We start from the raw sequence: 21,368 nt of genomic DNA, 5'->3' as shown, positions 1-21,368 counted from the left end.
TGGCTTTTCTACAAAATATTAACATGCTGTTTGTCCAGGGGGTCAAATACTTGTTTTTCCTCATCAGATGGTTATCAATTTTTATAAATTCATATGATGTGATTTTCTGGAATTTTCTTTGGGATTCTGTCTTTCACTGTTAGAATGTACATATGATTAAAATTATAGATCGTTGCATTCTTTGTAAGTGGGCAAACCTGCAAAATCAGCAAGGGGTCAAATACTTATTTCCCCCACTGTACATGAAGAGCCAGTATAAGAGAGAAAATTTTATTTTTGAACTTTGAATCATGCAAAGCTGCTATACAGGAGTCACAGATCAACAATATAGACCTGGAAAAGCAGTATAATAGGTCTCCTTTAAAACTGCTCAGAAGATCATTGGTAACCATCGCCCGAGCATCAGTGATATCAGTGAGGTGAGGTTCCTACAGAGCCCAAAGGATACTAAAGGGGGTGGTGGTGGCGGCGATGGTACAATGGATAAGACACATGCCTTTGGTGTGAGACAGCCAGGTTCAATCCACCATTGTGAACACAACACTGACACTTAACCCTTCACAGCAAGTAGACTGGAAAGCCCCCCAGATGGTTAATAAGAAAACCATGGATAACCACAGTTCACTACAGTGTCCTAATTTTTAGTGTTGCTCAAAGAAGAACAATGTTAGTGTGTTTGTTGGTCCAACACTGGGGTCCAGACAGAAATATCTCAGTCTCCTATGTTTCAAATAGTGCCATCATCAGGTCACAATTTTATATTGTTCAGTACTTTGGTTTATGATGAAATACCTGGAAAGCTAATAGCATTCCTATCAGCTGAAGCTGATAGGAATTCTATTACGGCTGCGACACAGTTTTGTTCCGTCCTCTGCCCGGCATCAACATCCACTGGAAGCGTTTCAGCAGCGGAGCGTGGAGCTTACCCCACGTAATTGACTTGTTAATTTGTCATTTTAGTGCTTCTACTACCTTCTTCACAGCTCTCTGTGACCCCATTTTGTTCCATCATCTGCACAGCTGCATTTCCCACAGGGAGCATTTTGCCTGCCAGATTCTCCTGACATGTCTAGGTTTTGTTGATTTGGAAATCAGTGCTTGCTTTTTGTGCTTCTGCTATGATTACGTAGGTAAATAGTTTCTTTTCTGTCTGTTTTAACAGTGTTTGTTCGGGAGTCTGCACAAGGTGTTTTATTGTGAAAATATTTTGTGCCGTTCTGTGTCTGACTTCCTGGCCAGTTCAGTATGCTCTGTTCTACTTGATGCCGCTTCCGTCAAAAATTAGACTACCTGTGTTCCAGGCAACTCCGAACTCGGAATGTTCTACTCCACTTCAAGTCGGAGTTCCAACTTGTGAACTTGGATTAAAAATATGTACCCCGACTTCACGAAGAAACAGCTGAATGACGTCACACAACAATGGCAGCTCCCATGGAAGCACAACTTGTAAATGGTAAACTACAAAATAAAAGACAACATGGGCTGCGATCGAAAAAGTCTTTTTTCTTAGGAAGGCTCCTATCTGAGTTAAGTGACCCGGCAGTATTGAAGCGGCAGCCGTGATAAGAGCTGGTCAAATTGTCTAAAAACTAAGGAAAGGTGCTTCAGTGCTTCCTTTCTTATCTTATTTAGCATAGCGTACACTGGACCATCCTTTATGAAAGGAAAGGAGATAATACTGTCACACAATTCCTTGCGGCAGCAACGCTTAAAGCGACGCACTGTTCTCAAACAATGCCGCAAACTTTTTTCTTTATTGGACTTATTTGTGATCCTTGAATAATTTCCCTGTTTCTTTTGCTTTGATGTAATCTAATACTGTTTCAACAATATTTTATGTTACGGATTGTTGTAAGATGCCATAAAGTGTTGTACTTGAATTTGCTAGAATAAAAAAAAAAGAACTCCATCGACCATGATGGATAAAGGATATCGATCATCAAGTAATTTACCATTGGGTATTAAGCCTCTTCTGTCTTATGCCTTAACTTGCTAATATGCATATGTTAACAATATACATATTGTCAACAATAATGTAGGCTAACGTTAAATGCTCAGTTTGCATTAGTTATTTTTGGCCAATGTATTGCCAGCCTTCAATAATATAATTACTTAATTTTACTTCAGTCACAGATGGCCTTCTCAGTAAATGTAATGGATTAGTTACATATAATAATTAGGATCATGTTAATAAATATGGGTGGGTAGGAGGGTGAGTGTGAGCAAGCATTCCCAATGGGACAACCATTTCCATTATTTGGTGACGGGTATCCAATGTGCGTTTTTGCAACCTTTATTATGAAGTAATATTTTCCACCGTGTTGTCCGCCTTTAGATGGCTTGCAATAAAACAGTACAGTAAGTGTTAAAGATGTGCTTTTTGTAGTCCATCTTCGGAACATTGTAGTTTCATCACGGTGGGCAAAGTCAATGAAATCCACCGTTGTATAATTACGCAGCCTAGATAAGATCAGTCGGATTTTATTTGTTGTCTTTTCCTAAGTCATTATGAATTCTCCTTCACACCTTTCCTTGACCTGCGACCCTGTACGCAGGATAAGCGGTTGACGATGGATGGATGGACCTTTCCTTGACCTCATGACGTTTTCTATTGAGGTCAAGGGAAAGTGGTTAGGAAAGGAAATGTTTTGACTTTTTGACTGCAGCCATAAAGTATATTTGTCTATATTTAAATAAAATAATACATAAAATGATATATAGTACAACCTGTTCTGCATGTAAATTGAATATAGGTACACCAAGGGAACTGCTGAGGGTTCAATTGTGTGCACACTTCATTCATCAGTTTGTCAAGGTCAACTATGTTTTTTGTTCACTTTCAGCATCATGAACCATCATGCACCTGGAACACTTTAAGGTCGGAAGTTGGACATTTCAACTAGGAAATCTTCCGAGCAGTCTCGAACGCAGCACTATTTTCTGCGGAGCAGAGAACCACTTCTAGGTCGCGCTGTAGCCGCATCTGGTGGATTTACAAGCATTTACTAGATGGCTGTGATTAGCTCCGGCAACCGCAGCACAGCCTTAACGCGCCGCAGGTGGATTCAGTGGACTTTGCGTATGAGTCCAGGGTAACATTATACCTGCCAAATGCTGACCATGCACAGGGCCTTATCCATCTTTCACACCAAATATGTAACAATGAATGGCATTTGCATTGAGGTAAAGCATAGGATGAAGAGCATTACATAAAACTTTAATCCTACAAAGGATTACTAGGATGTTCTTGACTATACCACAATATAACCAATCACAATATTAATTTTCAAACCTGTCTGTTCCAAAAGGGTTCAAATGCAGTACCTTAGACCTGCCTTTTCAGGCCCCTCTCAGGCCTCCCATCTATCAGGATGGCTGGTCTCTGTCATTCTGGATGGTACTGAAATCATAGGATGAAAATAATTAGAGTTCATTGTGTCAGTAACGTCCTTAATTAAATAATTAGTCTTATGGTTTACAGTATTGATAATAACACTTTTCTCTTTTTAGAGATAATTTTAGAGATTTAGAGAAAATTTGCTAGGTCATTATTGAATACAAACAAACTAGAAGTGGGTGGTCTGATACATGCAATAATAGTCTGATCGGTTGTGAACATTGATGTAAAGAAGGGAAAAGTCACTTTGGAAGTCAACAGAGGATTTAAATTGGTTCTCACGGTAGTAATCAGATCTGAATCAGGAATCATCTTCCCTAACCCCTAACATATTTAGAACTAACATGTTTTAAGTGTATTAGTAATGTGTGACAATGCAGCCTGTGGTGAGAGAGTACAAAGGTGTATATTTCTGAGTGAATGTTTCTTAATTTTACAAATAGCCTGCAGTTCATGCACACCTTTTTCATTATTTCAGTTTTAATTATTTTGGATATGTTGATGCACCATTCAGTAAGTCTTTCTTATGTGTACGTGTTGTAATAACCCAATCAGAAACCTTATGTGTAAAAATGGCATAATAACATAATTAATCAATAAAAACATAATTCAGCAAATGTAGCAGTGTTGACTGGGTTTCTTTAATTATATATGTAATGTAGGCTATTTAAACATCAATACTTCACTTTCAAATTGAGTGATCCATTTATAGAAATACAGGTAAATTAAACATGAGACCGTAGTGGATTTTAGTGATAGCCTTTATAGCAGGGGTCACCTCTCCTTAGGTCAAGTCCCTTGAAGGAGAGGGGGCGAAAATAAATTCCACAATGTGTGACGAGATAGCCGATCGACTGGCTAGGCTACTACTTCAAGATATCGTGCCTCAAAAATTGGATCAAGTCAGTGCTGGTATACAAAATCAGCCAATCAACAGCCAGCTGATCTACAAAGCCAGCCAGACAATCCTAAATTCATCCTTTCTAACATACATGAGCACATCCACACATACAGTATGTACACACAAACACATGTAGGGGGAAGTGTTGACAAGTTTAACCTTCCCAGCATCCTTGACACAGATTTAAAGGCTTGTTGAATTACTAAGAATGAGTCTTGTTCACTTCTGTCAGCCAGGCAGGACTGAAGGAGACCCACAGGGAACACACAAACTCTTCACACCGCATTAAACCTGTTGTGGCTGATTCCAAAGCACAAATGAAAATGTTTTCACTGTTCCAGGGAAAACAGAGGCATCACAGTTTAAACTTGTATAATGGTGGGACATGTTCAGCAGCTTGTGACAGTCAGTGCTGAAGGAGTTCTGGAAATCTGAACCAGGCCCACAATACCAGAAAACATGCACTCACCTGTGTGCCTGCTCTCTAGTCCGTTTTTCCATCGTGCCTCCGTTACTTCCTGTTTGGTAGAAAGTGCAATGCTGCTTATGAATGCAAAGCCATTTTAAGATAGAGAAGAATCTATATGTCTCATTTCCCATAACATAACCTGTTTCCAGTCAGCTGTTTTTTAGTGTAAAAAGCTCTGATAATCACATTGTAAACTACCTGCCTGGCCACTTGTCTGCTGCAAGGCATACCATACAGCAGACAAAGTGTCTTGTCGGTTAACATAGTGGACTATTTAAAAGCAAAGAAGTTGGAGGAGACCAAAGCAGAGCTAAAGAAGAGTAGAAATCATACTTCCATCACAATTCAAATGAATGATAATGTTGTCTGACACCAAGAAATGAATTAATGTAGCTTTAAATCACTGCTTTCCAAAGTTGTCACACATTAGCCATTCTTTAAGAGTAATAATCTATATATTATCTTTCTTGTGATCAATATGTCACAGTCATTACAAATTGAAGTTAATCAATTTCACTGGACTTTATCTATCAGAAATAATATTCTCAAAACAGAGTGTAATATGTATCCTAGAAACAAAAGGCTATTTATATTTAAGCAATTTTGACTTGAATCATTAGCAGAAATAGCTACAGTGGCCCTGAGAGCACAATGCACTGCAACTTGATAATAGGCACGCAAACACATGCAAATAGACAAAACACAAGCAAATTAAGAAAGCATCTTCCCCAGACAAATTCTGCAAAGTGAGAAAACAACCAAAAACATGTTGCAAAAACAGAAAACAGCTTACAGTAATACAGACATGATGCAAGTAGCACAGACAACAACAGAAACTGTTTCCAGGAGACACTAAACAAGGATGAACATGGCAGGGACACACTTCCAATTTATCTCACCTTGATACAACCGTAATTATGCGCTCGTAGGTATTCTGATAAATAATAAAGAATAATGGTGTTCACCTCTACCACGTCAGTGCATTAATGACAGAGTACAGACATCTCTGTCCACTTTTGCATTAAACTGCATGTAAATACTCAGCTCCTCAGATCCCATCACTTTCAGAGACTGGAGATTTCCTCCTCTCCACAAAATCTTAAGTCCTGTATGTCCTGAGCCTGTACATCAGCTGAATGTCATCTATTCTGTGCACGGCGTTCCACAGGAGCAGTGGTCGAGTAAATGAGGCATTCAGGGACCCATCTGTTAGGGCCAGCCTGGCCTCAGCTGGAACCTCTACACACCAGAGGACTGTTCAGGCCTTTTGGGAGCATACACAGACACAGTTACTCCACAGAAAAACAGAATAAAAGCATTTATGTGCCAATTGTGCAATAACTTGATTCCCTCTGATATTGTTATGTGCATCATCCCCACATTTGGAATGCATATTAGTTTGTGTAGAGGGGGAGGAGAGAATGTCCCAAGGCATTATGGTTAACCGAATCATCAGAGGGAACCAACCTACTGTACAGCTGTGGGTGTGTGTGTGTGTGTGTGTGCGTGTGTGTGTGTGGTTGGGTTGGGATGTGTGTATCTGTCTACAAGATGTAGTGTAGTAGTACAGGGTTACTATTTTGAATGTTTTTAGTCTGTCAATTTTCTGGTGCTCTTTCTCCAGTTCTCCAGTCCTCTGTTTCCTTCAGTGTTTGTCTTCTTCTTACCTGAGTCCATCATCTTCTGGTATTTCTTTATTATCAATCAACCCTCTGCCTTGTGATTGTGTGTATGTTTTAAAGGGTTAAAGGCTTTGGGGTTGTTTTCAGTTATTCAATTAGTTTGGTGAATCAGAGAAAATTCAGAATGTGTACGGTTGTATTTTTTCTGTTTGATAAGAATATTTCCTTTCTTGAAATTTTAAGTCTATTTTATTTATTAGACTAAAAAAGCTATGAGAACTAATGTAACGGAGCGAATTTGTAGCACGCACACATCCTGCTGTTGAAACTAGAGGGTGACACAGGAGCTGATTTTCGCTCCTGTCCCATCCCAGTCCTTTCCTGTGGGAGGCCTGAGCTATTGGACTGTCACCGCTTGAGGTACAATGTGGTATTACGAGATAATACTTGGGCATCTTTGACATAAAGTCAGAACTGTTACTACTTCACATTCTGTTGATAATGTTAGTTCTGTTTTGAATGTTTTAAACTAAATATTACACATTCTAATTTTGAATACAGAGAAAGAGACATTGGTTCTACCAGAGACAGTAGATTATTTTAGTGTACTTTCCTGTATCTGTCACGTAGGTTTCACCCATAGACTGTACGTGAAGTGGACGTAGTCATCGTGACGTCACCCATTGGTTTGTGGACCGCCGTTTTGAAGCCTCCAGTTTGGCCTTTAGGCCGCCGCCATGTTGATTTTTTGCAACCAGCGGCACCGGACGTGACCATATTTGGACGAGACGGTGGAGCCAACGGCTGTGTGTGGAGCTAGCTAGCTCGGTTAGCGAGGTGCATGTGTAATTCACGTTATCATTTTAACAGGGCTGAGTACTTTGTCTAGCAAACAACAGGCTTAAAAAAAAATGTACTCACCATCTTGCTGTATTAAAGACATGAACCTAGAGACCATAAACTCATTAAGAAAGTGTTTACTGAGGTAACAAATCAGATGAGGAGTAGCCTCATTTTACCATTATTTCTAATGGAACCGGACTTCTTTTTGCAACCAGATGAGTCGCCCCCTGCTGGCTGTTTGATAGAATGCAGTTTTAAGGGACTTCCCCATTTGCGTCACTTCTCAGATCCAGTGATTCCCACTTGGTTTCACCACTGCCCCTTTAGGAGACTAGCAGCAGGTCCTAAGTTTATTCACTCCAATGAGAGAAGTGAATGTGAGCACAGATTATAGCTGATTCCTCCACCCCATAGTCACAGAAGTAAATACTGGACCCATTATTTACAAGCCATATATCTTCCAGACATTTTGACACTAAAGTGGACAGACAAATCGCTAGAAAATGAACTTTGATCAAACCTGTCTCTGACTCAGCTGTTGGTGCAAGTCTGCTAAGGGGACTTAAATGTAAACCATAAATTAAAAGTTAAAACTCAAATAAAATATGTGTTCCTTTGTTTGATAATACCATTATTGTTATTATATTTTACAGTAACTGGTGAGAGGCGACCGTCATGCGCGAAAACGTGCTTGGATATCCTCACGTCATCTTTCTTGTAACGGTTTGATCTTGTTAGGAAAAAGGCCCGTAGAGTGAACTTGTGATGGGTGAGTGACGGTTTTCTTTCTGTTCAGAGTAGGATCAGGGATGTAAGTTGCGATTGTTGCCTCTTGTATGTTGGAAAATGCACACTTACTGTAACCTGTCTGTGTAACATCTCTGGCTGCTTTGCCACTGTGTTGATAAATGATGAATAGGCCTGTTTGCTATTGTGTGATAATGCCTGTAGACTTACGAGTTGCTCTTGCTTATCTTGATGGCTACAGTTCTATGCTTATCGTCATAGTGTCTCTCTGTGATTAGTTAGTGTAAGCTGAAAATATTTCGGCTGTTGGGGGTATTTCTGTGGCCGTAGTTGTGATTAATTTGGCGTTTGGGCAGCCGCTGTCCATGGTTTTGATCAAAGGCTCGTTTGTCCGGGCCCAAGGAAAATATTTGCACGGGGGGCCCAGCATAACATTAGTATTAGTTTTAGACACAGCTCTAGTCACGCATAGCCAGACCTATGTCCACACTTCATTCTGCGTTGTGCCAGCTAGGTCCTGCCCCTCTCCTGGCCAATCCAAAAAAGTAGGCATTTAAGTGGGAGGACTTAAAGAGACAGGAGCTAAAACGGTGTGCTCAGACAGAAGGTGAATGGAGGTACTGAAGAAGAGGACAGTATGAGAAAAATGATGTGTTTTGTGAACGTTAAAGCATGTAAACGTTTTCGAATAGACAACTAAAATAAAAGTATGAGCATGAAAATATGCATAATATGGGACCCTTTTCGGATGCTCCTACTTTTTGGGATGTAAATATCTGAGCAGGTGCCCTCTATAACCATCTCACATGCAATTTTAAAGTTTGGGTCAGACACTAGGCCAGTGGGTGAAAACCCACCCCATTTAATAACTTAGAAACAAAACAGCAATCAATTGGCCGTTGTTATTTTTGGACCCAGTACATTGCTTCTGCTCTTCAACGAGATGCTATAGCAACAAGACACAACTCCTCCTAAAATGACTAATTGATGTTTCTGCATTTCTTTTCATCTATGAATTAAACAACAAGCTGATATCACATTTGTGCGCTTTAGATGTGCTTGTATTTTTATTCTTTTCACACTTTTTTTCCCCTGCTTCTAATCTTTATGCTAAACTAGATTAACTATGCCCTGACTCCAGTTCAAAACTTTGCACACAGACAAAATGGGAGGGACTATCATGCTCAGCAGAGCAATAACATAATGCACAGGTAGACTTTTATGAATACTCATTAAATGATGAAGGTAGTCTCGTTATATCTGGACATGTCAGAGAACACAGATATGTGGGAGAGATTGTGAATGTGCAGAAAGTTTTGAACATGAGCAGAAAACCTGCTGAAACACAGGAGCTATTAAAGTCCAGGAGATTCTAACTGAATTAAAATTAATTAATTTATCATTAATGTGTAAAGGTAACACGTGCACATTTAAAGAGGTTTCTTCCCCAAACAAAGACACAAAGAGGAGGGAAGACTAAATCAGCTTGCACGTGTGCTGACTCAGCAGGGATTATATTACGTGAGAAAGGTTGATCTGCAGGAGAAACAGATGTAAAAGCCTGAGAGTCTTACTGCATTATATTTAGAATTTTCGCCTGCCACCTGAATTTTGTGTTTGCCTTTATGTAAATAAAAATATTAAGTTTTTAATGCTCAAAATGTTCATATACTGTAATTCAGCATTGAAGATTTCTTAAAAGTAGTGTAATCTTGTCTTGTCTCGATCTGGTGAACCCAGTATAGTGTCTTGTTGAGCGTCTCGTCACAGCCCCATCTAATTTACGTTGTGTTAACCTTTTTTTAAGAAGGAAATTAGACTAATACCTTCTCTCAACGTAGCTTTCTCCTGACTGGAGAGCATGCGAACCAAGTCACCAAATAAGGGAGATACTGGAAATCAGATATAAAAAATATTAATATAAAAAAAAACATTCAAAATTAGGGTGCAGTGGTTAGCACTGTTGCCTCACAGTAAGGGTTCAAACCCTGGTTGCCCCGGCCTTTCTGTGTGGAGTTTGCATGTTCTCCCCGTGTCTGTGTGGGTTCTCTCCGGGTGCTCCGGCTTCCTCCCACCATCCAAAGACATGCAGGCTAGGTTAATTGGTGACCTTAAATAAGGTGTGAGTGTGCCTGGTTGTTTGTCTATGTGTGGCCCTGCGATGGCCTGGCAACATGTCCAGGGTGTACCCTGCCTTTCGCCCAATGTCAGCTGGGATTGGCTCCAGCCCCCCAGTAAGCAGGATAAGCGGTTGATGATGGATGGATTTAAAATTAGGATTTATTTTTTTTTTTTTTTACAATTTTGCTACAATGATGGTACATGCTATTATCAATTTGACAATACACATATTTCTCTTATACGCTATCCAAGGAAAATGGTATCGCCCAAACCCTGCCCGTGAACAGAGTTCTTCATATGTCCAAGTCTGGACAGTTTTTCAAGTTGACATAAGGGGTGTAATCAGCTGTGTCCACAAAGTCTTGATCATGTTTTTAATGGGTTATAGTAGAATTTTGTTTTATTGATATTGGCTATACATATATTTACAAAGGTCCAGACCTCTGTGACGTCATAGCTGGCTATATGAGTGGAAGCTAAAGATTACGCTGAAAACTGAAAAGACAGTCTGCAAATTTAAATCAATTTTGTTTTGGATTGTGGATCAATGTTGGATGAATTCAGTAACCGTGGTTTTGTGTTTAGTTCACAAATTCATTTTAGTATTATAGTATTTTAAATGCTTCTGCCATCCTAGAATGACAGAAAATAACATGATTTTTCAGAGACGAAGCTGAAATAACTAAATCTGTTGGTCATAACATAAACCTACAGGGTTGTAGCATTAGGAGTGAGTCCAGTGTTGTATGTTCAGAAAAATGAAATGGGAATACACAATGGGCAAAAACACTTCCAGACCCAGCAGCGGTGATGAGTTTTGATACTGGAAATACCACTGCATCAGACTTCCAACCTAGAGTTAAAAGAGAAATAATATTCTGTGTTCTCTCCTGTGCTTCCACCTTTTCTCTCACTTTGATCTTGTTAACTTCATGCAACCCTCTGCCCAGACCGCTGTTTTGCACCTAAACCGATTTTGTCTCCAAACCTGCCTTATCCCCCTGTTTCATTGCCCTGACTTTCAATCTTGCTTTGTTCTACAACTCAGCCCTCTTCCCATATCGATTTTCTTTCCTGTGCTGCTTTGCAATGGAACATCACCTTGACCCATCACGCTGAACGTAATCACATGCACCATCTGATATTCATTTAATATTCATTTGTCAGGCTTTCTACTCACAACTCTCATCCACTCCTTTTCCCCTCCAGCTGTGTGTTTGGTACTCGGCTGTATGATCTTCCCGAATGGCTGGGACTCCGAGGTGATACGGGACATGTGCGGAGAGGACACAGCGAAGTACACCCTTGGCAACTGCTCGGTGCGCTGGGCCTACATCCTGGCTATCATTGGTATCCTGGATGCCCTCATCCTCTCCTTCCTGGCGTTCGTGCTTGGCAACCGGCAGAGCGACTTCCTGCAGGAGGAGCTGAAGGCCGACAACAAAGGTGAGAAGTGGAACATTAACACATATAAGCACTTTTTGTTCAAATTACTGGGGCTGCTAGCGCTGTAGTGAGCAATAAATTGGGATTCCAGTGTCACACGACTGTAATGTCGACTGTTACACAGCTTTCAAATGCAAAGCATTGTGGGAATGCTAGTTGAAACTAGTGTACATGCCGTGGGTACAACTTTTTTCATTCCATTGAGAGTCTAATAAATAATGTGTTGTGTTTGCATGTTCTGCCCATCATTTTCAATCATCAGTTGTGGTTGTCTGTCTACATGTGGCCCTGTAATGGACTGGTGACCTGTCCAGGGTGTACCCCTCAATGTCAGCTGGGATTGGCTCCAGGCCCCCCGCGACCCTGTATGCAGGATAAGCGGTTGACGATGGATGGATGGATGGACATTAAGAGGATTTAATGTGCTACTTTTTGACCAAAGCAAAAAGAAATAGACAATCCCATCACACTGTGTGACAGTGGATCTCATCAAGCCTCAGTATCTCAGTAATGGCAATGTTTTTTCAAGCTGCAGGTACTGCAACGTAATCTCTGTGGGTTTCAGGGGGTCTAGCACTAATTGTACACATGTTTTTGTCATATGTAACCTGGTGCACTCGCATGCTTCTTGTATGGTCCCATTTTCCGGGTAGGGAAGTCGTTCTTCCAACGTCGGTGTGTTCATGAGCTTTAAGTTGTTATGTGGAAACAACATGGATGCTACAAAAAAGATGTGTTGTATTTAGTAATCAGGATCAATTCAGTGGTAACTAAAGAAAGGATTTAAGTCAGGTGACATGGGAAACAGAGCACATAAAGGGAGCAGGTATAGTGGATGAATGGGTCAGCTACAGGCCTTTCACCTGGGAGATCAGGGTTTGGTCCCTGATCTTTTGCTAAGCCAAGCCAGATTCTTTCTAACACGTGGTTAACGTTGTGAGATGGTCTTCGCTTAAATACGCCAGTTGCTGAATAAAGTAAATTATGGATCCTTCAAACATGCACACATCCTAAATTGAGGACACATTTGGTGATTCATTTGTTCATGCAGGGTATGACATGGATAAATTAGCATATGCACTTTAATTGATCAGGAAAATGATTTTTATAGTAGCACATAACAGCATGTTACAAACTTTAATAAGGGCGACAACTCGCAACATCTTTTTTGTAACCATGGTAAATGTAGACCTCCTCACTAGTGCTGACTAAGCTAACAAAACCCTCAAACACTCAGCTGTGTGGTTGATATAGTTGTGGCTGGTGTGTTACAGTAAATGTTGATCGTAGCCTTTTCTGTGGATGTCTGGTGTTGTTATGAGAGATATCACAGCATCATCAGAGGAGGTGAAGACTGTGTTGAGAGAAATGAAGAAGGAACTCCCCGAGTGTGTGGAGGAAGTTTCCATGGTTACGTGTCAGATTCCAGAAGGATGAGGCTCTGGTTTCCTCTCACTGCATATGTCTGTGTCTGTCCCTCTTTCACTGTCTGCATCTCAGTCTTTTTCAGTGTTTAGTGTTTAGTTCTTTTGTTTTTCTTTTCCTTTCTCTCTCTCTCTCTATCCCCATTCCCTTCTGCCTCTCTTTGCAAAGCATGTTTTGCATCTGTAAGTCTGTAAACCTGACAGGTGTCGTGCACAAATATTTGCATAAATGCCTGCCATCATACTTGTGACATTAGAGATGAACTCTGAACTCTGAACTGGAGATACATCTTCCATTTCATCTCGTCTCATTACTGAATAGTTTATTTACTTGAAAAGGTGATGTTTGTTTTTCATTTACTGTGATAGAGAGCGATGATTGCAGCGAGCAGAAGGTTTGTAGTGTATTCTCATTTCTGTTACTTTCACTTTCTACCATCATCAGAAACACAACCAATCACTCGTTGTCTCCATGCAGCATGTTCATAGTCGCTGTAGCTCAAACATAGTTAGATTTTTGAGGAGGCACGACGCATGTAACCTGTCAATGCAGATAAAGTAAAGGCTGTGGCAGAAAATAAGAGCTGGAATTCCGCTCTTCTTTATCTGATCTGTCACACACACATATTCTGTGCGTACGGTTTCAGCAAACACTGTGGCTCCAGGAGCATGCCTATTGGTTGTTTGTGGCTAATATCATAGACTGCAAAAATACTGTAGTGATCAAAGTCACACGTAAATAAAGACAAACCAACAGGAGAATGAGACTGTCGTGAGAAAAAGGTATAATCAGGCACAAAAGGTAAAAACCACTGTGAGGGTCTTTAAAATGTCCTCCACAGGGCAGTGTAGCGTGTAATTAACCAGAATATTCAGGACATGAAGAAGAAACCTATAGATGCCAGGTCTTTGACTGTAATTAACGATTCACACACACACTACCTCTACATCAATGAAATGAGACAATGTGTCTACATTCAGGCAGCCAAAAATATTGCTAATAATTTGTTTGTTTGAATGATAGAATTTTTGAACTGTAACAAAAAAATCTTCACTTTCCTCCAAGCTTGGGCATCTCATTAGTACTTCATTCATTCTCACAGGGGAGGACCGCGGAGGGACCACTGACACTACTGTATATACTGTGTGTGCACTATAGCGTTTGTATCGATTCAAGTTAAATTCAGTTTCCAGGTAAATTAAGGAACAATATTCATCTTTGCTCTTTTTGTCTTTTCTACAGACTTTGCTGTGTCAAGGGTAAGTTCACATTGTCGTTGTTATCATTGTGGCTTGCGTGTGTGTGGTCTCATAACTGTGAGTGGTCTGTATTATTGTGTGGTTATGCATGGCAGTGTGTGTGTGTGTGTGTGTTTGTATCAGTTTGCTGAATTGCTAATGCAAAAAAGTCTAAAATCCATACCTCATGCAATCTAACACATTGAAACTACTACTAAACAAAATGGCAGTCATTTATTAAAGGCGCGAGGGGTGGCAAAGCTGAAGAAGAAACAGGATAAGTAAGATAATGAGATACATGTTGGCATGTTGTTAACGTGTGTCTGAACACATTAACACTGTACCTACATATATACTTGCTGTATAATTCATGTGTTGTGTGCAAAACACTACCAGAAGCACTCTGGCCTGTCAGGCAGCACTTACTGGGCTTCCACATTTGCAATGCCCCGAGCAAAGAGGCAGGGGACTTCATATGCAGCCTGAGAGGAGGCAATGGCTTGAATTTTCATCTACTTGTTTTTATGTGTGGCTTGCAATTTTCAAACAAAACTATTTCATTAATATATGAATATAACATAAACGTGTCTAGCTCGTATGTCGTCAAACGGAGCCGTTGGTAGAAAAGCAGTTCAAAACAGAGCATTCCTCCAGAACAGGAGGAAATCTGATGTTTTGGCGCACAGGGATTTCTTTTAAATACTTTAACCTCATTATTTGAAGCTTTGGCCGTGTTTAACATGAACATCCAACATTGTAACACTGTAGATAAGTCATAAAATATGGAAAAGCATAATAGGTCTCCTTTAGGTAATGCATAACTAATGCATGACTCATGGTGATTTAATGCAGGATGTATTATGAATTTCTGTTGCTCACTATTAAGAAATGTCACTATCAGTTTATGTGATTATTTAACACTTAATGGATCATCAGTTAAAGACATTCATCAGACTTCACTCAGTCCCCTCTGGAGCCACAAAAATATTTACACAACTTATCTCACACAAGCATTACCCAACACCTGGAAACATACTTTGATGTGTTACCCTTTAACTTGCAGTTACTTCAGCAGGAATCCAGTTACATAAAAATAGCATTTCAGACCCACACACTGGATCAGTGATCTCTAAAAGCAGAGCATTACTCGTTTTCATAAATATTAAAGTTTTTATTAAATCAGCAGTCAGTAACAATGGAACATACAATGCAAAACCTTCCGCGTCTCTCTCTGTTTGTATCACTCCGCCCCCCACCAACCCAGAAGAAGGAGCCAGTTGCCCTGTGAAACATCATCCGTTGTAGGATGGCGGTCCCTCTCGCTTCAACCCGTAAGACATCCCTCTTCCGTGTCGCGGCCTAGGGCAGAGTGCTACAACGTCTAACAGTGGGATGAGAGGCTAGTACACCACAGCCCCCCTTCAAAAGTTATTCCCAACTGTTTGTCCTCGTGCCTTTTTGCCATTCGTCGATGCGAGCACCATGACATAGAATCTAATGAAGTTCACTCATGTGTAGCACAAAACACGTGTTGTTGGCAAAGGAGGGACGGGCAGTTCTTTTATTGCTGCTGGTTGTTTCTCAGCCATTGTGTTTGCAAAACTTCGAAGCCGTACTGAAGATACTGGCTCTGATTGGTTGTTTTGACCCTCGAGCAGTGGATTCTTACAAGTGGCATTAGGAGCAGGAGAAGGAGCCAGAGGAACTTGATTTTGTTTAAAGATTATATGTCTCATGTATCTCCGTTGTTTATAACGTTCACTAAGTTCACAAAGTCACAATCAGCTTCCTGACGTTAACACCCAGTTTTTACTCACTTCTGTACAATGTAGTACTATGTAAACTGCTGATGTATGTGTGTCTGTTCTCCCCTGATCTGTCAACTGGACCTACGAGATGTTTTTGGTTTTGTGCTATACTCCCCTTTCTTTCAACAACAACAACAAACAAATATATGGATAGAATTCTAAAAAGTTCCTCGTTCATGCATCAAACCATCATGAGTTATGTAACACTAAAGTCGCTTAGATGGAAACACACGGATTTCTTTTGACAACTCTTCATTTTATGTTTTGCATTTAAATGAATGAATGACTATATCATAAGAGGAGTATCCAAATGCCAAATTTAAATAATAAGTTAGTCTAATTAATTGATTGTCACTATTCACGGCCTGTCTTTAGGTCTAGGAGTGTAAAAATTGTAAATTAAATTATTATTTGTATTCTTTGTTCTGGGTGGCACGGTGGTGCTGTGGTTAACATTGTTGTCTCACAGCAAGAAGGTCTGGGGTTCTATCCTTGGTCGTCCCAGGCTAGGTTAATATGAGACTCTAATTGGCCCTTAGGTGTGAGCGTGAGTGGTCGTTTGTGTCTGTGTGCCCAGACTGGTGGTCTGTCCAGGGTGTACCGCCGCTTGCCCAATGCAGGTTGGGATTGTGGTTGACAATGGATGGATTCTTTGTGGTGTCGTACAGTACATCTTTAGTAGCTGGTTTCTGACATTGGTAATGGTCAAATCAAAGCATTGAAGCCTACGCTTCCGATTACACAGCTCAATTATTGCCTGAAAAACACAACTTCAGGGTGTTCATGTGTCATTGTTTCAACCAAATATGTTGCTTTCAATGTTTTAAATTACCAATCTTTTAAAACTCTTGCACAGATCATGTCTCACAGTCCATCACATGTCAGACTAATCCTGCATGTAACTGCCAACTTTTGTAATTTAAGCACACGGTAATCCATTCCTGTTCAGTGAGTACAGTTTCCCCTCAGCTGGCGGTACCTGGTGTCAGGTCAGATATCCTGCACTCCTCTTCATCAGACAGATGATGTTTGGTCACATTAGAGGCCGTGGTAAAGTGATATATTCCATTCAGGGGACATGAGCAGGCCAAAGAGCTGTGTTGAGGCAGAGGGGTAGAAGAAGAGAAGGAATCAGTGGGAAAACAAAAGGTGGATGCATTGTTGTGAGAAACATCCTTGGGCACACTGCTTTCCCAAAGGAGCGAGGCCTACTGCGAGTGGAGAGGAGACGTCAAATTGAGGAAGGCCTTTCACTGAGGAGTGTGTCTGCTGCGTACACCAGATCCTCCGGCATTCACTGTGTGTGTAGTCAGCATCAAAGAAAGATCAGACCGAGAGAAAAAAACAAAACAAAGCCTAATTACAAGCCAAGCTGATCTAAAGAAAAAGCCCACAAACACAAATGTGACGTGAGCAGCTGGGCGCCTCGGTGCATGAAAAATAAACTGTTAAAAGCACCAGCACGAGGAAACCCATCTCTACTGCTTCAAGAGGAAGAGCTGGGCGTGTGTAATCTGCCTTAATGGTTTTTTCCTGCCTAGTCTTTTGTCTTACATGTCTCAAAATGAAAAAGAAATAATGCTTTAAATATTTTAATATGCAATGTCTGTGGTGTATTTCAGAACAGTTTTCAACGTTACATTGTGCATGTATTGTTTAAAAGCAGATGGAGAGCTGAAAGGAGAAGTTGTTCAAAGAAAATAATATGTATACAGTGTGTCTATATAGAGTAGATACTAGATCATCAAGAGGATCACAGTTAATTGTTTTTAGGGCTGCCACCTACTAAAGATTTTCCTAGGCGACTAGTAGTCGCTAGTTCAAGCCATTAGTCAATTATTCATTTATGATATTAAATTAATTATTTAGATAAAGGTTTTGTGAGCAACAGAAAAAGGTTTCATTTCCAGGCTGAGAAAGAATGTTATAAGTAAAAGTGTTAACACTGTACTACATTACAGACTAACACAAAACCATAATAATGAGTCGTTAAAATATACAATCTTGCACTGACGGCTCGAAACATGGACCACTTGCCGAGTGCTTGATCCAGGATGTTGATGGGGCAGGTCTCTGTAACGATGTGGGCACAACAATCTCTGAATTCCTCTGTCTGATCAATACGAGTTCCATTTTGTCCAGACCGGATCTTTAGGAGCAGAATTAAGTCCAAGCCGGGCCATCATGGCTCCTCTCCTGGCGCTCCTTCCTCTCCTCTAAGCGATCACCGCACCCGCTGTGGCGCCCGGTCCAGTTGATTGGGCCATGTGGATCATGGTCTGCTGCTCTTTAATCCAAAAAACCCTGTCTTCATCTTCCGGTGACTGTACTTATGTCAGAGGTAACACATGTTTTGGCAATAAAGCCGGGAAAAAAAGATAAATAACAAAAGTGTAGTAAAGTTTGAAGGAGCTACCGCTCCTCTTGCTTTTACAAGAGCTGCGGGTTGCTATCACCCATGTCTTGATGTCTTGTTCAAAACACAGGAATTCACAGACTTATTAACATGATGGATGATATAACTACTACTTACAATTGAACTCGCTACAAACTTGCTCCTCTCTGCTTGACGTCTCTTGGCACCGGTTCTGGTTCTCTTTCTGGCCTCGCTCTCCAACAGTCTCTTCCTCTCCGTGGTCTAAAGCTAGTGGTGTAAACAAACACCAACACTCCCCCGGTACTCTGAGCTCCCAGTACAGGTAGAGTCACCTAACAGAACCACTAACTGGGATAACTAGCCAATGGCAGAGCCTACAGTTAGCAGCAGTGCCATGTATAAGACACATGACCATGGATGCGTAATAACATCCACATCCATGGCACTGACAAGAAGTGCGCCTGCGTGTGACATGTGTGTCACAAAAGAAAAGGTTTTGTTGCAGCAATCCCCTGAAACTTTTCGTCCTGCAGCTAACTGACCAATGAAAATTGGTCAACTAAGACACTTCTCATCAACGGTTTAGTTGACTATTAGGGGCAGATTTAAAAAAACATAATGAAAGTCAAAGAAGACTGAGATACCACTGAGATGCCTATATTGACTTTTAGTCTGGCATTGGAGCCTAAACTTCCCATAACACAACTCAGTTACTGTACTGGCTGAAAAACACTACTTCCGCATACAGAATCAATACAAAAGAAATGGCTTTGACACTAGTCATATGTTTTTTATATTTATTGGTAATATTTATATATTTGTTTACATTACACTGACTTGTTTTATTGCAATTTGATCCATTAGGGCAAAGTCTTGGAAAACTGTATCAGTAAATTCTTCTCGTGCCATTCATGTGTGCCAGGAGTCAGCAGGAGGCAGGACTCTAGCAGGACTCTGATGTGCATGCTCAAAAATGTGGAAGGCTAAAAACATTATCCCTACTATTTTTGGTGAATGCTCCCAGTGAGCAACTTTCACTGCGCATTATCTTAATACATTTATGGTGTCCTTTTGTTAATCATCCCCACCTGGGAAACGTTTGTAATACAGGCTTTCTGTGTAGTCTTGTAGCCCAATCTTCCAAGACCTGACAGATCCACAGAAGACACTTAATGAGACTGACCTCCCAAGAAAACCAGGGCATCAGTAGTGTCAGCAAATGTTCAAAAATGACATTTATTTACGTTTAAGTGAATAGGCTAAGGCTTCCAGTAAGAAAACACTTACACACATATGTTGTTCTGGACATACAGCGTTGTTTTGTTGTTGGGGCTCAACATGCGGTGTTATCACATTTTTATCAATGGAGTAATTTGGTGCCATAAAGCAGAGTAAGAGTGTCTGTGGATCTCACCTCACTGCACAGCGAGCCGCTAACAGCAGCTTTATGGTCTGAGCATGCTAACTGCTGCGTGCCACTCAACAACATTGCCAAGCAAACTCATTTTTGTAGTTTGACCGTAGCTATTACTGGGCATGTCTTTCAAGTCAATTTACATACCGCAGACACACACACACCGGTGCAAAGCAGTATGAGTTGTCCACAACTAACCACTGCGCTGTAGTAACGTTACAACTAAATTTCTACAGAAAGCAACATGAAAAACAGCTGCAGGCGTCCGACACACTACACTCGTTAGTTAGTGAGCTTCAAATGAGGCTTACCGTTCATAGTTTCTCGCGACTGACAGTTAAACAACACAAAACACGGCAACACTTACAGCTTCCAAGTTTGAAGTCGGGTCACGTACAACCCATGGCGATCCGTCCTTGAACCGTTACGGAGTGCCATCCTCCGCGGTAGGCATGACCAATAGCGCGGTATTTCAATTTTGCGGTTATCGCGGCAGCCCTATAGTGCAGCTGCGTTTAGATCCCGCTTGATCTTTACTCAGTTTTCCCTCCGCCTTGACTAACAATCAGCAGGGGTGTCCATAGCCTGGATTTTATGAAAGTGGGCTTGTGATTTTGAGGTTGCAGGTTTGAATTTCTGAACCAGCGAGGTTCTAAACCACAGGGCAGCTCTGTCCGTCTGAACCTGTGTTAATGTAAAACATTGAGTTGCTGAAAATAGTATACATGCTTGTGAACTTTCTTCAGACCAACGGTAATAAAAAAGAAATATACCATGATGATCTTATTTTAAAACTGCTTCCTCCCTTCAGCTCCATCTTGGCTCCTCTCTACGAATGGACGGAGTAAGACCAACCAGTTTCTCCCATTAGTTTATATGACATGTTGATCCATCTGTGCAGCATGTCACCCTTGCATGTACTTGGATCAGTTCTGATGGCTGTCCTTCCCCTCTGTTTTGTAAAGGACAATGTGAATCCTTTTTACGTCTCCTTATGTTTGCTCCCCTGTAATAGCAAATTTGTTATTTGTATTTTATTCCACTAATGGTGTGAATGGAATATTGGTTCACTTAATTTTATTGAGGATTTATTCTAAAAGCAGGAGTAACTGGCCCACCAGTGTTAAGATGGCGTGAAATCTGATCTGGAATTAATAGGAACAATTTTGACATTTAGGAAATATGTATGTATTCGCTTTCAATATGAAGCTAGTGCAGGCAGACAATTAGCTTAGCTTAGCATAAAGACTTAAAGCATGGTGAAACAACTACCTGGGCTAGGCCTGCCTACACCTCTACAGCTCTAAAGCTCTAAAGGCTTCTTGCCTTTATTTGATAGAACAACTGTAGAGAGAGACAAGAAATGTGGAGGAAAGAGAAAAAGAGGACAGCACACAGCAAAGGGTCACAGGCTGGAATCGAACCCCGGCCACTGCAGCAAGGACTCAGCCTTGTATTTTGTGCTATACCAGGTGAGCTAAACAGCAGCCCTCTGCAGCTCACTTATTAACATGTTTACAGAGATTAAAGATTTAACAAATGGTGTAGATGTAAAAATTT

The 21,368-nt window shown here is 40.7% G+C and overlaps 1 protein-coding gene and 1 long non-coding RNA gene across 3 annotated transcripts in view; one reads left to right on the top strand and one right to left on the bottom strand.

Annotated features, from left to right (window-relative positions):
* Positions 1 to 21,368, top strand: part of lhfpl4a (LHFPL tetraspan subfamily member 4a) — a 53,906-nt gene that overhangs the window by 27,119 nt on the left and 5,419 nt on the right. Inside the window, exons 2-3 of one of the 2 annotated variants that reach the window (XM_046075222.1) lie at positions 11,310 to 11,546; positions 14,214 to 14,230. In XM_046075222.1, the coding sequence (XP_045931178.1) occupies positions 11,310 to 11,546; positions 14,214 to 14,230 (254 nt within the window). The remainder of the gene's footprint in view (positions 1 to 11,309; positions 11,547 to 14,213; positions 14,231 to 21,368) is intronic. The other variant, XM_046075223.1, reaches the window with a different exon arrangement.
* LOC123986834 lies at positions 3,916 to 11,470 on the bottom strand. The gene is made up of 3 exons (XR_006828984.1): positions 11,281 to 11,470; positions 4,768 to 6,031; positions 3,916 to 4,598 (listed from the first exon to the last, which is right to left on the bottom strand). It is a non-coding gene; the product is annotated as an uncharacterized LOC123986834 (long non-coding RNA).

Source organism: Micropterus dolomieu, linkage group LG18 (genome assembly GCF_021292245.1).
Source record: "Micropterus dolomieu isolate WLL.071019.BEF.003 ecotype Adirondacks linkage group LG18, ASM2129224v1, whole genome shotgun sequence".
Lineage (NCBI taxonomy): Eukaryota > Metazoa > Chordata > Actinopteri > Centrarchiformes > Centrarchidae > Micropterus > Micropterus dolomieu.
The sequence above is the reverse complement of the archived record's forward strand: the minus strand, read 5'-3'. Positions and strand labels throughout refer to the sequence as shown.